This window comes from Bubalus bubalis, chromosome 12, assembly GCF_019923935.1.
Source record: "Bubalus bubalis isolate 160015118507 breed Murrah chromosome 12, NDDB_SH_1, whole genome shotgun sequence".
In the NCBI taxonomy this organism is placed as follows: domain Eukaryota; kingdom Metazoa; phylum Chordata; class Mammalia; order Artiodactyla; family Bovidae; genus Bubalus; species Bubalus bubalis.
Window position 1 is genome coordinate 37,940,885 of NC_059168.1, and position 16,985 is coordinate 37,957,869.

The following is a 16,985-nucleotide window of genomic DNA, read 5'->3' on the forward strand; positions in this document are numbered from 1 at the left end:
GCCCTGACTGCTGGCGAAGAGCCATCACAAGCTTCAGTACAGCCCCAAGGGATGCATATATTAAAGAAAAATCAAGAGCCATGCTCCAAAATGGTTTATTTAAAATGCAAAGGGTAATAAGAGAGCTATATCTGGGGAAAGTCCAGCTCTCAGAAACAGTAAAGTAATACCAAATCTTGGTTAAAGTTGCTTACTCTTGAACTAATTAGCTGGGGATTGAATTCAGCATAAGAAGTCAGATTGTGGGTTAAGAGTGAAGGAAAATGTTATTTTTTTTTCTTAGATACCAGCCTGGCACTTCAGAATGTAGTAGCAGGCAGCTCATGAGATTCAGCCAATTTGACAAAAATCACAAAATTATGAAAAACACCATGGCTGATTGAAAAGGAGTTCTAGAAATATAAATTGGGCCAGATGCATGATAAAAGGCATTTTTATCTTCTTTGGTGGTAGCCTCTTTGTAATAAGATATGGGCACACTTGTCATTAAAGAAAAAAAAAAAAGAGGAATGAATAATACAGAGTACAGAGGAACATAAAATAACATTGTCCCACTCAATACCTGGGTCAGGAAGATCCCCTGGAGAAGGAAATGGCAACCCACTCCAGTACTCTTGCCTGGAAAATCCCATGGACAGAGGAGCCTGGTAGGCTACAGTCCACAGTGTCGCATAGAGTCGGACACAACTGAGCGACTTCACTTTTACTTTTCACTTTCACCACTTTTGAAATACTATTCCTACCTAGTATTGATCTACTATTCTTTTCTTTCAAATCTCTTTTCCTATTTTCCTATGGTGGGAGATTTGTGGGAAAATCATACATAAAAGAAGAAAACCAAGATCTTTTGCCTTTTTTTTTTTTTACTTGTGAGCTTTTAAAAAAAGGATAGAACTTATAACAAAATCATATTAGCCATTGATGGCATCTCTCACTAGATACACACCCTTGACAGAACATGTCTGCATATAACAAGACCTTCTTAACAGGCCTGTGCTAGATTTAAAATTTTCATGTCTAATTAGCTGTGTAAACACATTTGGAATTTAGGGAATTTTCTGTGTCACAAGGGAGTGAAGGTTTATAACCTATTATGCAGATGGTAATTTTGTAGAAGGTTCTATTTTATAGATGGGAACTCCCACCCCCTAAATGTGAAATGTCTACATTGTCTGAAATCTATGCTAGTCCCTGTGGTGTTCCCTTTGACTCTACACTGTGTATTCCATATTACTTCTGCTGCTACCTCTGCATTCAGAAGTGTTTGGAGCCAGAACCAAGGGTAGAACACCTCAGGAAGAATAAAGCTGCCCACAGAGTACAGGGTCCTTTTCAGTTGAGGGCTTCCAATTCTTCATTCCTGACCTGCCAAAGCCAAAATGTTATGTAAAATTCCCATGTCCAGGTGTCTCCCAGATTTGGGGGTTTTGTGAATTTCTCTTTAGCCTATTGCTGAATGAAAGGAGAAGAACATGAAAAAAAAGTGAAGCTGTTAGTTGCTCAGTCATGTGCGATTCTTTGCGACACCCTGGACTGTAGCTCGCCAATCTCCTCTGATCATGGAATTCTCCAGGCAAGAATACTTGCCATTCCCTTCTCTAGGAGATCTTACCGACCCAGGAATACAAACCCATGTCTCCTGCTTTGCAGCCGATTCTTTACCATCTGAGCCACTAGGGAAGCCAAATCAAGGGTGGGGAAAGAAATAGAATATTTGAGTGTGCCCTTCCATCTGCAGAGAGTGTCCACTGCAGCATCAGCTGGTCGGAATCCATGGCAAAGCCAGGGTTGGGGTGGGGGCGGGGGGAGCACGGTACTGGTCACCGGCAGTTGGATTTATCCTCTATGACTGACACTTAAACGGGACTGCTAATTTGATACTGTTTCAGCCTTGATGCTGGGTGTTTTTAATCATATATTTTAATTAATGTTTTTATTGTACTTGGGTCCAGAGGCTGTTTCAACAGAGCAGCTTATATTTAGAGGTCTCTGAATAAATAAATGTAAAACAAAGGAAAACTAACTCTGCTGAAATTATGAAAGTGATTGTTTCTAAAAAGATGGATTTAGGCTTCAGACTCTATTTACTGCTTGAGACTCAGTCCTTTGCAATATTATGGACTGTCACCTAAACATACCTTTTTTTGTATAGTAGAGCATGGTTTCAAAATCTTATCCAAGATCTGGCTTTAGAAGTCTACAATCTGGGTTTTGAGGCAGGTGGGGACACTGTAGAATTTACTGTGTCAATTTTGACTTTAAAAAATTAACAGGTTCGTTCTGGAAGTTGCTTTCTGAGAGAGAGTGTGGAGCACTGTGGTGCTTGTGAGCTTCCAGCATGGCGTACCGGGGCCAGAAGGTGCAGAAGGTGATGGTGCAGCCCATTAATCTCATCTTCAGATACTTGCAAAATAGATCATGGATTCAGGTGTGGCTTTATGAGCAAGTGAATATGCAGATAGAGGGTTGTATCATTGGTTTTGATGAGTATATGAACCTCGTATTAGATGACGCAGAAGAGATTCATTCTAAAACAAAGTCAAGAAAACAACTGGGTCGGATCATGCTAAAAGGAGATAACATTACTCTGCTCCAAAGTGTCTCCAACTAGAAGCGACAGATGAAGTGAGAAATTGTTTGGCAATACCATTGGTTTTTTTAGGTGTCCTTTGTTAGAGATGTAGTTCTAAAACATGTATTCATATTGTTCTGCTCACCCTTATGTTATTACCAGATTACAATAAATGCTGTGGGACTGTTTTTATAAAAAAAAAAAATTAACAATGGAGTAGTAGGTTATTAAGTTGGAGTAGTAGCAAATTTTTGAGGCAAAATTTATTTGGACCTGTGTAGATCTCTTCCACTGCTGGAGAAAGAGATAATTGGAGTGGGCTAGTTCCTTTGTCTCCTTTTACTATTTTCTCTTAAATTTTTGTTCTCTCCTTTAAAGAGGGCTAATATCTCTTCCCTATACATTTTAAGTCAGAAGAATGTTTAGGGAATATATTTAATTCAATTTAGCCAATGTTTATAGAGCACCTCTTCCTTCAAGGGAGGAGCTAGACTTTACAGGGGAATGAGATGTTTACAAATTATAGGAAATATATTTGTAGGATACAGCTTGCTTCGACATATGTGCTGAGAAAAATACGCACTGAGTTTGGAGTAGATGAAAGCATCTTCCATTTATTTTTGTCAGGATCAATTATTAGTTCAGTTCTCCACTTGTTATTTTCTTTGGGTCCCAGAGAGCTCCTGAAAGTTACTCAAGAACTGTCAGGCTTGAGTGTTAGCACATTTTTTGGTGATTGTTTGGTCCTGGGTGGAAGAGCGAGGTTCTGAAGTCTGTCTGGTTGTCTGCCATCACCTTTTGCTTATTTTTCCTAGTGGCATCCCTTTTATTTCCTTTTCTCTATCTTCAGGGGTCCAAAATCTTTAAAATGCTCCGAATTAGTGGTTCTTGACCCTGACTGCAAGGAGCATTGAAGAAATATTGATGTCTGGACCTCACGCTTAAACCAATGAAAAGCACTGCATTGATTGTGTTGAAGAGCTAGGGTTGAGACTACAAATAGCCAACTCTGTTTGTCGATAGGAAAAAAATCACTACATTAAAAGCATACCTTTTAGGTCATGACATGATTGCAGAAATATTACAGTGTGAAAGAGAATGTGGTTTTCAGTACTACATTGGCAGAGAACAAAAACTTTACCTGTAATTTATTGAGGACCATTTGCATTGTGAAAGAGTTCTTGTTAAACCAACATATTGCAAATACTGTATTTTTTTTTTTTTGTCCTCTGAGGCATTTTATTTGTATTACATCCCTAGAAAAAGAATCCAGGTGTTTTCCCTATTGTGTTTTGTCTTGCTTCTTTATGGTCCATATGCCAGCTCAGGTTTTCAGTACAGTGAAGCCAAACTGATGGGATGGGAGCAGATTATTCTGCCATTTTTCTAGATCTTTGAGTCTCACATCAAATCTGAGGCTGATCACGCAACACTTATTTATTCTGCCTGTATGTTACAACAATTTTCCCAACCCTGTGATCATCGATGATATAAAATTCGCCAATGTAACCATGCTTCATCCTCACAATTAGAAACCTGATGATGACTTTGGAGCACAGCCTTATAAGCACCTGGTGTTTGCCTCTTTTTTCAGCATTGTTGATACTCTTGAGAGTATCAGCCAGGACATTCATGCACACCATTATGGCAGCATGGAAAGATGGCAGAAAGAGGCAAATACTATATTTTAAATGATAAACTTTCAAATTTGATTCTAGGCTGCTGCTGCTGCTAAGTCACTTCAGTTGTGTCCAACTCTGTGAGACCCCATAGACAGCAGCCCACCAGGCTCCCCAGTCCCTGGGATTCTCCAGGCAAGAACACTGGAGTGGGTTGCCATTTCCTTCTCCAATGCATGAAAGTGAAAAGTGAAAGTGAAGTCACTCAGTCGTGTCCGACTCTTAGCGACCCCATGGACTGCAGCCCACCAGGCTCCTCCATCCATGGGATTTGCCAGGCAAGAGTACTGGAGTGGGGTGCCATTGATTCTAGGCTAGGGAAGGGTTTCTCAGTCTTGGCACTATTGACATTTTGGACTGAACAGTTCTTTGTTGTGGGGGTTGTTCTGTGCATTGTGGAATGTTTAGTAGTATCTGGTCTCTATTCACTAGATGCCAAGAGTAATCTTCCTTTTATATGTGACCCCAAAATGTCTCCAGACATTGCCAAGTTGAGAACCATTAGGCTAGTGAAGTAGATATTTTGGTAGTAGCAGCTTGTCTTAGTTAGTGCTCAGTTGCAGAGAACAGACCCCACTTTAGCTGGCTTAAGCTGAAATGTATTAATGACAGGGTATTCAATGGTCTACAGAAAGGGTCTGTGGGTAGAAGAAATAGAATCTAGGCTGGGGAGCTTCCAGAAACAAATCCTGAGGCCACATCACAACTGAATCATCATAGAAACTGCTGTACTTGTCTTGATCTGGATGCTGCCTGTCAAACAGAGAAGCTGTGGTCAGGAAACCACTTCTGCTAAACTGGGGAGTTAATACTCCATCTGCAGCAGCAGAACGATGCCTCATGTCCAGTCTCTCTCCTTGCTTTACAGAGTCTGAATTCCCATTCTGAAAGTGAATCTAATAATGGAGTCTATAGCATATCTAGAACCCTAGTTATAAGAAAGTGTGGAAAAAGGCAGTTTTGTTTATTAGCCTCTGTAATACATAAGAAGGCATTGCAGAAGGAGGTTGGAAGAGATGTTAAATGAGCTTATCTCTAGTATTTTCCACAGGCTTCTTCCCAGAACTTAACTCACACCAGGAGGTAGCCACCTAGTCTAGATAATTGGGGTTGGTCCAAGGGTCTTCTTCACTCCCTTTACATTTTTGATATTTGTATTTATAATTTTCTTCTTTCTTTTTTCAATTCTCCTTCCTATTTTTTCTTTGATTACCATTAATTTCATATATCTTTCTTTTTCTCTGACCCTAACTATAGGTTTTCTGAGAACTTCAAGAATATGTATTCACGCTTGGCTTTGTTGATAGATATGGCATGTAACATCTTTGTTGATGAGATATGAGCTGAGGCCTAGGATGTTCAACTAACTCCATGTATGTCTCCAGTTCATGGAAGACAGTGTGAGAACAGATATTTTGGTGCAGAGGTTTGCATCTTTAAATTGTGTTCTCTCCATCTAGAAGAATAAAGCACCAATTAATGTGAACAATCATATTATCTGATTTGAAATAAACATTGATAAGTAGCCTTAAGTACAAGCAGGTAGAAATCAAGTGGTGCTTTCTGCCTCTAGGTTGTAGTCTTTTAATTTTAGAAAATGTGACTCCTTATGGCTGGGCATAATAAGTGACTGCTTACCTGGTACAATATGTTTTTCTTCTAGTTTGTCGCTAAGATCTCCTAATTATTAATTTAGTTAGAGCTATGGGGACTTTAATCCTAAGTTAAAATTCAGACAGTAGCCTTGGGAGAGGTAAAAACATCATAAGCCATTTACTCTTTCATGTAGTCATTTACTTATTTAGTGTATAGGACAAACGTTAATTTTGAAATTCAAATAAACAGTAAATAATCTTAATATAAATATGTCCCAAATGTTGGATGAGACATGGTTGCACTAAAAAATAGTAATTGTTTATGTGAAATTCAAATTTAACTGGATGCCCTCTATTTTTCCCCCTGTGTTTTTATTTTCTAAGTTTGGTGTGAATGAATTGATCAAGTTATTTCTTGCAAATACATTTCCTGAGATTGACAGAGGATGAAGAAAACATAAGGGTAATGGACTCCTGAGAGGAATAAAGATGAGAAAGTTGGGCTGCATACAAAAAGGAAGAGGGACAACTAAAAACAAACAGGCACTAAGCTGATCCTGGTTAAGCTGACCATTCCTTAGGCATGCAAATAAAGCCCTGATGTGAAGATAAAACTCTCTTCCTTCCCTGTAAATGTAGCCACTTTCCTAAAGCACTTGGATCTGGTCCCAGTGCAGCATTCCCTTGCCCAGGCTAGACAAGCCAAGCTTCGAGGTAAGTGGAAGAGATGAGCAGTGCAGGCACTGGATACCTTGGAGCCTTGTAATCTTGCTTGCACAACCTCCAGATTGCATGGTTCTTGGCTTCAGTGCAGCTGGGCACAATTTCAATGCACATCTATGGAGACCATGTCACAACAACAAAACAAACCAATGTAGCTGCGAGTTACATTAATAGCTTGAAAAAACAAGTCAACAGACTTGAAGACTGCTCTGGGAGTCCCTCCCAGGGAATCAGCCTTTGGCAGAAAGGGAGTTACTGTGCCTCCTTCTTGACATTTTTCAGCTAAGATTATTCTATATGATTTGCACCTTGTCCCTTTCAAAGAGTGGTTGTTTGTTTGTTTTGACAGAGCCCTTATTTGCTTTATTGTTGATCAGCACTAGATCTTCCTGAGGAGCAGAATGTCCTTTACTGCATGCAAGTGTCTTGTCCTAAGAGATGGCTTCCCTGCTGTAGTTTTCACACTCATGAATAGTACATTCTTTCTTAAGCTCTTACACTGCTATTGGTCAAAAATACAGTGAGCCAAATTTTTACCGTCTTCTGATACTTCAGTTACTGCCTTGCTGTAGACTGGTAGTCAGCAAGAGTTTACACACCTTGCAGCAATATCGCATAAAAGAATTCTGAAGATCTGTTGGAGATGCCTTGTTCCTTATAGAGAGTACCCTAGTACATGGAAACCAAGGCTGGTAGAACCTTCTCCATTACTGAACTAAGAGCAAATTGGCTTCTTAATGTTAGTGGGTCTAGCCTAAGAGTATATGTGAATTGGAGTCCTGCCAATATCAGGGACCTCCTGTGTTCATATATATATTTTTATTTCTGACTTTTATGAAAGGTTTGTTTTATATGCCACCAACATTGGGATATGTGGGTGAACACACTGTTAGGAAGCTGGTGAAGAGAAGGAATATTAAGCATTTTGAAAGGAATCTTAGCTGTTCAATGTGATTTCTTAAAAAAAAAAACAACAGATGTAAGGTATGCTTTATTTTGCATCTTACATCTTGAATCTTTTCTTCTGGTTTGCACATATCCTTGGCTGATTGCATTTTTTACCTCGAAAAATTGAGTTCCCTCACATATAGCACATTATTACAATTCTAATTTTGCATTGTTTAGTAACTGTAAACTTATGCTAACAGAACAACAGAACAACAACAACAAAAACAGCAAAGCCATCTTCATTTTCCTTATTTTTCTTTGGTTGTCTTTTTTTTTTTTTTTTAATCAAGTCTCTCTGACTCATATCCTGGGCTATCTCAATTTGTGCATGTTTCCAGAATCCTTTTTAATTTTCAGTTTTCCCCTAATGCTTTTTTTTCCCTGTTATTCATTTCCCAGCTTCTATTTCCACATAGCCTGCCTTTTCTGCTCCATTTCTTCCTATTTCTCTACATCTTTGTGGAGAGATATAACCTTCTTTGCTCTTTTATCACAGAACTTTCATGAAGTTCTATGCCAAGTCTCCTTACACTATGTGGGACAGATTGCCCTAGCTTAAGGGAACACTCAGGACAGAAGCTTGGAGTGACTCATGGTTGCAGGTGTGAAAGGTGATGGGTTATGATCTCTTGTAGGTCCATTCCACTCTTAGGACACCATGATTCCATGAAGAGATACTCTTGAGATTTGTGTCATGTAAACTTTTTTTTGCATGTTTAGATTCTCCTTCAAAATTATAGTTTGAAATTAGGTTATGGTGAGCTGAAAAACAGATGAAACAGTTTCCAAGCTATAAAAAATTATGGCTCTTTTCAGAGAGGTCAAAAGATCAATATTGTCAGATGGTCAGAAATCCTTATAATATCTGAGAAGAGAGGAACTCTCAGAAGGGAGAGTAGCTGTGGCAAGAATAACTCCTAATGCAGTTAACATGCGTTGCTCTAGTACCTCCTGGCTTTCCCCACCAGTGTGGTAACTTTAATCCCTCCCAGGGGAATTAGATGTCATTGCTCTCTGAAGTTCTTCATGCTCTCCTCTTGGATTCCTGTGGTGAGGGCTTTATTCAGGGTGAAAAACCTGCTTCCTCTATGGGAACGTGCCCCAAATGGGAACTACATATTGGGAGACTACACATTTATGTATCACAAATGATAAATATAAATTTAAATCTGCTTATTTTGTTAAGGCTTTTCATTTGTGTATTTGTTTCATAGTGCACCTACTCTGTTCCAGGCACACTGTTAAACAGTGGTGAACAATGGTGAATAAAACCAGGTATGGAGTTTAGAATCCAGTGGGAAAGACAGATGGTGATCACATAACCACACAAATATATTCAAAATGGTATCAGTAGTAAGAGTTAAAGAATGGAAGTACATGGAGCTATTAGAGCATAAAATAGGTGGGTTTGACATAGTTGTGAGGTGGGAGGAGATCTGAAGGAAGAAGTGGAGTTACTCGGTTGAACAGTGGGGTGAGCCATTCCCTAGAGGCTGTGGCCAAGTACCAAAGCTCTGTGATGGGGGACAGGGAAAGAGAGGGACAGGGAATCTGGAATAGAGTGAGGATGAGGCAGCAGGAGGGGCTAATATGAAGATGGGCAGCCGAGCCCAGATCATCCAGAGGCTCAAAGGCCATGTTCTTTAATCCTAAGAACAATGGGGCTGTGGCTATGCTTAGTCGCTCAGTCTTGTCCGACTCTTTCCAACACCATGGACTGCAGTCTGCCAGGCTCCTCTGTTCATGAGGATTCTCCGGGCAAAAATATTGGAGGGGGTTGCCATGCCCTCCTCCAGGGTATCTTCCCGGGGACTGAACCCAGGTCTCCTACATTGCAGGCAGATTCTTTTCCATCTGAGCCACAATGGGGAGCCATCAAAATGCTTTGGGGAGAAGGTTGGAAAGGTGATCAGACTTCCATGTCAAATATACTTATTTTGCTATTATAATAAGCACCCTGTGAATTATTGGAGGTTCTCAAGCATTTAAAACTGAGATAAGTTTTCTGTTTTATTTTATTAATGCAAGAACACTTAACATGAGATCTACTATCTTAACACATTTTCAGTTTACAATACATTATTGTTGGCTATAGACACAAATATTGTACAGATCTCTAGAACTTTTTCATCTTAACTAACATTTTATGGCTGTTGATTAAAAACTCCTCATTTTCTTCTTCTCTTATCCCCTGGTAACCACCATTCTAGTCTCTGGTTTTATGAATTTGACTATTTTAAATATCTCATATAAGTAGAATCATGCAATATTTGTCTTTCTCTGCTCAGTTGCTCAGTTGTGTCCAACTCTTTGTGACCCTATGGAGTGTGGTCCTCTAGGCTCCTCTGTCCATGGGATTTTCTAGGCAAGAATGCTGGAGTGGACTGCCATTTCCTACTCTCTTTAGTCTTTCTGTACCTGGATTATTTAAGCATCATGTCCTAAGGGCCCACAATGTTGTCAAATATTGCAGAATTTCTGTTTTTAAAAAGGCTGAAGAGTATTCCATTGTAAGTGTATACCACATTTAAAAAATCCATTCTTTTGTCAATGGACATTTAGGTTATTTCTACCTCTGCTGTTGTGAATAGTGTTGCAATGAATATGGAAGTTCTAATACTTTTTTGGGCTCCAAAATCACTGCAGATGGTGACTGCAGCCATGAAATTAAAAGACACTTACTCCTTGGAAGGAAAGTTATGACCAACCTAGATAGCATATTCAAAAGCAGAGACATTACTTTGCCAACAAAGGTCCGTCTAGTCAAGGCTATGGTTTTTCCTGTTGTCATGTATGGATGTGAGAGTTGGACTGTGAAGAAAGCTGAGCGCCGAAAAATTGATGCTTTTGAACTGTGGTGTTGGAGAAGACTCTTGAGAGTCCCTTGGGCTGCAAGGAGATCCAACCAGTCCATTCTGAAAGAGATCAGCCCTGGGATTTCTTTGGAAAGAATGATGCTAAAGCTGAAACTCCAGTACTTTGGCCACCACATGCGAAGAGTTGACTCATTGGAAAAGACTGATGCTGGGAGGGATTGGGGGCAGGAGGAGAAGGGGATGACAGAGGATGAGATGGCTGGATGGCATCACTGACTCGATGGACATGAGTCTGAGTGCACTCCGGGAGTTGGTGATGGACAGGGAGGCCTGGTGTGCTGCGATTCATGGGGTTGCCAAGAGTCGGACACGACTGAGCAACTGAACTGAACTGAATACCTTTTTGAGATCCTAATTTCAGTTCTTTTGGATGTATACCCAGAAATGGGATTGCTGAATCATAACAGTAATTCTATTTTTAAGTTTTTGAGAAACCTTCATAATATTTTCCACAGTGACTACACCATTTTACATTCCCACCAACAGTGTTCAACTGTTCCAGTTTCTCTATATCCTTGCCAATTCTTACTGCCTTTTATCATAATAGTCATTCTGACAGGTATCAGATAATATCTTGTGGTTTTGATTTACATTTCCCAGGTGATCAGTGATGATGAACACTCACTTTTTCTGTATACCTGTTGACCATTTTTATGTCTTTGAAGAAATATCTATTCAAGTCCTTAGCCCATTTTCTTTTTGGACAGGTGTTCAGTTCAGTTCAGTCGCTCAGTCGTGTCAGACTCTTTGCGACCCCATGAACCACAGCACACCAGGCCTCCCTTGGACAGGTGATGTTTACTATAAAACATTATTTTTTTTGCAATGTTTTAAAAATGGGCTAAGCCCATTTTTGAAATCAGATTATTAGTGGGATGTTGTTGTTATTGAATTGTAGGATTTCCTTGTATCTATTAGAGATGAATTCTTTATCAGATATTTGATTTGCACATATTTTCTCCCAATCCATAGATTGTTTTTCACTCTGTTGATTTTTGCCTTTGCTGAGCAGAAGTCTCTTAATTTGATGAGGCCCCACTTTTTAATTTTGTTTTTGTTGCCTGTGCATTTGGTGTCATATTCATGAAATCATTGCCAAAACCAATGTCATGAAGATTTTCCCCTATGTTTCTTCTAGGAGTGTTATGGTTTTGGGGTTTCTATTTCAGTCTTTTTTTTTTTTTTAATGGCATAATAAAAAGGTCCAGTTTCATTCTTTTGAATGTGAACATTCAGTTTCCCAAAGTCATTTGTTGAAAAGACTATCCTTTCCATATTGTGTGTTCTTGAAATCTTTGTTGAAGATCAGTTGACTATATCTGTGTGAGTTTATTTCTGGGCCCTATTCTGTTCCATTGGTCTATTTGTCTTCATACTCATGCCATACTTTTTTATTGCTATAGCTTCATAATCTATTTTGAAATCAGAAAAGTGATGCCTCAACCTTTGTTCTTAGAATTGACTTGGCTATTTGTGACCTTTGGCAGTTCCTTATAAATTGTAGAGTTGTATCTTACATTTCTATAAAAATTGTCTTTGGAATTTTGATAAGGATTGCATTGAATCTGTAGATCACTTTGGGTACAGATGTTTTAGCAGTGTTAAGGTTCCAATACATGAATATGGGGTGTCTTTCCATTGTTTTTGCCTTTCTTAATTTTCTTCATCAATGTGTTATAGTTTTTAGTATATAAATCTTTCACCTCCTTAGGTAAATTTATCTTTAAATATTTTATTCTTTTTGGTGTTAATTAAAATGTGATTGTTTTCTTAATTTCCTTTCTAGCTAGTGTATAAAAATGCAACTGGTTTTTGTACATTTATTTTGTATCCTGCAGTTTTACTGAACTCCTTTATCAATTCTAATATTTTTTTAAATGTCTGGAGTTTTCTGAATATGAGATCATGGTATCTGAAAACAGGGATAATTTTAATTCTCCCTTTGCAGTTTGCATGTATTTTATTTTTTTCTTATCTAGTTGCTCTGGAACTTCCGGTACCATGTTAAATAGAAGTAGTAAGAGTGAGCATCCTTGTCTTATTCTTGATTTTAGAGGAAGAATTTTCATTTCATCACCATTGAGTATGATGTTAGCTATGGAGTTTTCATATATAGTCTTTATTATGTAAAGGCATTTCCCTTTATTCCTAGTTTGTTGAGAGTTTTTATCATGTAAGAGTGTTGAATGTTGTCAAACACTTTTTTTCTACATCTACTGAGACAATCATGTGACTTAAATTCTTTGTTCTGTTGATGTAGGTTATCACATTAATTGATTTTCTTATACTGAACTCCAGGAGATAGTGGAGGACAGGGAAGCCTGGTGTGCTGCAGTCCATGGGGTTGCAAAGAGTCGGGCACGACTTAGCGACTGAACAACAACAACAACAACAACAACAACAGCAGCAGCAGCAACATACTGAACCATTCTTGCATCCCAGGGATAAATCCCACCTGGTCATATTGTATCAGTCTTTTAATGTGTTATTGGATTCTGTTTTGCTAGTTTTGCACTGAGGATGTTTGCCTCTATATACATTAGGGAAGTGAGTTAACACACATATTGCAATTTTTAGGAACTGTGAGCAGTTGTTATAGCCAAAAACAAGTCACTAGGAGGTAGCAGTCTTTGCTATGAATTCATAGTGTTGTATTTTATTTTTTACTTAAATGAACTAAATATAGTCATTCCTAAGACAGTAAAATGGTTGCTAAATTATGATAGAGAATGTAATAATGAAAGTTTCTTCTTTCAAAGAGAGGTACTAGGTGTAAATAAAACAGGATATTTTGATCCCACGTTTTGATTTTGCTGCTTTGATTTTACCATTTTGACTCTATTACATTGATATCAACAACATTTTGATCCTTCTGCTTTTTACTTAACACCAATAACAAAAGTGAAAAGTATGATAGCTGTGTTTATTGATTTCTAGGTGCCAGACTCTGTTTTAGGTGGTTTGCATGTATTTTCTCAATTTATAAGGTATGCACTATTATAACTTTGATTTTATAAATTAGAAAACAGAAACAACCAGGTCATCAGGTTAAACAACTTGATCAAGATAATTCAGTCAATGATGTAGGATGTAGACAGTTAGCTCATGGAATATAAAGGTGATTAGAAGTATACAAACCATACAACTGGTTGACCATTAATAATTACATCAATACTGGATTATCTGAGAGAAATTACTCATTATCATGAACCAACAAAGCAATCAGTTATTTTTTAATCAAGATCATAATGAATATTATATATGTAAAGAATCAATAATAAATAACAATGACAGTTATTAAAACTTCACATTATAAAATGTGCTATTTACAAAATTTAACAGAAGAATAAAATACTGACAAAACTGAGATGGCAAAATGTTTACTTGATATGAAAAAAATGGTCATGAAAAGAAAATTTGGAATGACTGAAGGTATAATCAGTAACATTTGATGTATATAAAAATCTCATAAATGATAAAAGCTTCACTGCAAAACTTACCCCCCAAAGAAGTAATCACAATGAAAATAGTATAGAAAGTAAAAATAAAATAGAAAAATTAGAAATACTACAAGTGTATGTAGAAACTTGGTCAAAGAATTATAATGATTAAGTGAAATTTCGGAGAAGGCAATGGCAACCCACTCCAGTGTTCTTGCCTGGAGAATCCCAGGGACAGGGGAGCCTGGTGGGCTGCCGTCTATGGGGTCGCACAGAGTCGGACACGACTGAAGTGACTTAGCAGCAGCAGCAGCAGCAGTGAAATTTATTACACTGTGTCTTTCTCCATTAAAAATGTAGTTAAACTAGTGGTGCTAAACTATTTTATACCTATTTTTTAAATTTTTAGGTATATCTCATGAGCATCTATTATGTTGTCCTGTTCATCATGTTTATCTTACTAAAGTAAGATACCATGCTTGGTATGCTTAGTTTATAATTTTCTTTTGAAATCAGATTTTTACTTTATCTTATTTGAAAAGTGAGAGAAAAAATGAACTGTTGAGGCCCATGTGCTACTTAGAGAAGAAGAGCTAAAAAGAAGTTGATCTTCCACATTTAGTAAATAAGTAACCCTTTTATTTCTGCCTGTAAATAACACGGATGCTTATTTGTTACTGGTACTGACTAGTCACATTATATTCAACAAATTCTATTGAATTGTAATTACTCCGATTATTTTGTAAATTGAAAATGAATTAATTTGTTGTTTTTTGACAGTGATTTATAATTTGACACTTTGGAGAATTCTGATCAGCTTAAATGTATGTGATAAGTATTTGACAGAGAAGCCATCTCCTATTTTGACCATTAAAAAAATTCAGGCTTTTTGTTTCAAAAAGTGAGCTCACTTGTAGTTACAGTTAATTTATCATTGATAAAATATGTAGTAACAATTGGCATCTTTTATTTACACTTAGTGAAAAGTAATCCCATTTACAATCTGCAATGGGTTATTGCAAAACCAAGCATAATTTCCACTAATAAATTATGAGGACTGGAACAACTTACAAACGATGACCAAAAGATAGAGGTGCTAAATCTCTAGTTTAAAAAAAGGCAATCTTTTAGAGAAAAAGTCTGCATTCTTGTGAAATGTTAAAATAAGTCCATACCTTTAGTTCTTAAACTGAATGCAGTCTTATATTAATTAGTCATAAACATTAGCTAGTGAAATGAAATGCAATACATCAGTGGAGAGGATAGCTTGAAAACTGTGGGATACTGTATTATTCTACTGTCTTAGATCAACAATTCCAAGATCTATATAAAAGTAGAAAAATCTTAAATTTTGTATATAGAATAAAACTTTTAAAAATTAAATCAATCTTATGCATGTTGTTTATGGTTGTGTATATTAAGTCTGACTGTTGGTGACTGCAGCCATGAAATTAAGAGATGCTTGCTCCTTGGAAGAAAAGCTATGACTAACCTAGATAGCATAAGCAGGGAGATTACTTTGGTGATAAAGGTCTGTCTGAGCAACTGAACTGATTGATATTAAGGCTAGTCAGTACCAGCATAATGGTTAAGAGGACAATCTCTGAAGCTTGACAGCTTAGATCTAACTTTTTGATTTCTCATTGATTAGCTATAGAACCTGTAAACAATTGGGAAAATTACTTAACCTTTTTGAGCCCTGGTTTCCTCACTTCTAAAATGGGGGTAATAATAATTCTGCTCCATTGGATTGTTGTCAGAATTAGATGTGTTAATATACCTAAAAAATTCCACCTGTTTTTGTTGTTGTTATAATTTTACTAGCTACAGGTGAAAAATTTGTGGGCTATTACAAATAACCTTCTTTACAACTTAACATTTAGTTAGTGTTTGGAGAATATCCTTTTCTGCCTGAATTATTCTTAATCCCTCTGTGTGTGTTACTCCAGGAGGCCTGCTAGTTAACTGTTGGCTCTGTGTGGTTATTAAGATTATAAAGTGTAGCTACTCATATTATTATGTGGTTGTTGTCTAGTTGCTAAGTCATGTCTAACTCTTTTGCGACCCCATAGACTATAGCCCACCAGACTCCTCTGCTCATGGGATTTCTCAGGTAAGAATACTGCAGTGGGTTGCCATTTTCTTCTCCAGGGGCTCTTCCCGTCCCTGGGATTGAACCCGTGTCTCCTGCATTGGCAGGCAGATTCTTTACCGCTGAGCCACCAGAGAAGTCATTATATTGTGATAGGAATCTAGTATTACAGGTATTAAAACAGTGGCGGCACAAGAGAATAACTGATTCTGAGAAGATCCTTGCAACTATGTGACCTTGGTGAAATACTTTCTCTCATGTCTTGGCTTGTTTAAAAATGTTTCAAGTCGTGTAAAATGCTGGCATTGGATTAAATCCCTCATTTCCTTTTTAAGCTTCAGATTTGTAGTGCTCTTTGTTCTGTCTGAAATTCTCTCCTTACATGGCTGGTCCCACATTAATGATGCCATGCCTGTTTGGACACCTGTAGGCTGGGCCAGTGTAAAGTGGATCGTCTATTTTTAAGCCACTCAGGGTTGTCAGTGGAAACCACAGTATAAGGGGTAAAGACATCCAGAGTGAAGTTTGCAATATTATGTGCAATATTAATATAGAAGCAGTGCTGAATGACAAGATGACTTGATGAAAAGAAGGGACCACCCAAACTCCTGTGGTGCTAATAGGCATAGACTAACATCTTACTGAACTGTACTTTCTTTAGGCAACATATTCCAGACAGAAACTGCTGGGAATTTTTACCTTTAACTTTCATCTTCAATACTCTTGTCTTCTCCATTTATAAAAAGGTACTGCATAAAGGGTTATTTGTTACCAGTGTAGAGTGTTACCACTATCAAGGACCCACCGTTTTTTAAAGTACTTTTCTGGGTATTGAATAAATATTTGCCAGTGTTCTAAATGCCAGGGCCTCTTGAGAACTTAAGAGGAATGTTGCGTAGGCAGGGATGGGGGAGGGCAACTTGCTGAGCCACAAGTTTTGGAGGTTTAGGCTGAATGTCTTCAAAACATGCACCACATCACTATTGCTTTAACTGTTACTGTGTTGGTGGCTGCATCTCCCTCAAGCTGCCTTGTTTGACACTTGAAACGTGAGAATTCT

General features: G+C 37.7%; 1 protein-coding gene across 1 annotated transcript; it reads left to right on the plus strand.

Moving 5' to 3' along the window:
- Positions 1-2,323: 2,323 nt before the first annotated feature.
- Positions 2,324-2,764, plus strand: LOC102415185 (small nuclear ribonucleoprotein E-like). Its single transcript, XM_006068869.4, has one exon. It carries the CDS (start codon positions 2,339-2,341, stop codon positions 2,609-2,611), a length of 273 nt encoding a protein of 90 aa, XP_006068931.1. The 5' UTR covers positions 2,324-2,338; the 3' UTR covers positions 2,612-2,764.
- The last annotated feature ends 14,221 nt before the right edge of the window (positions 2,765-16,985 follow it).

What these genes read in the sequence shown, in the direction of transcription:
- LOC102415185 (XM_006068869.4), top strand. Translation starts at nt 2,339, where the DNA reads ATGGCGTACCGGGGCCAGAAGGTGCAGAAGGTGATGGTGCAGCCCATT.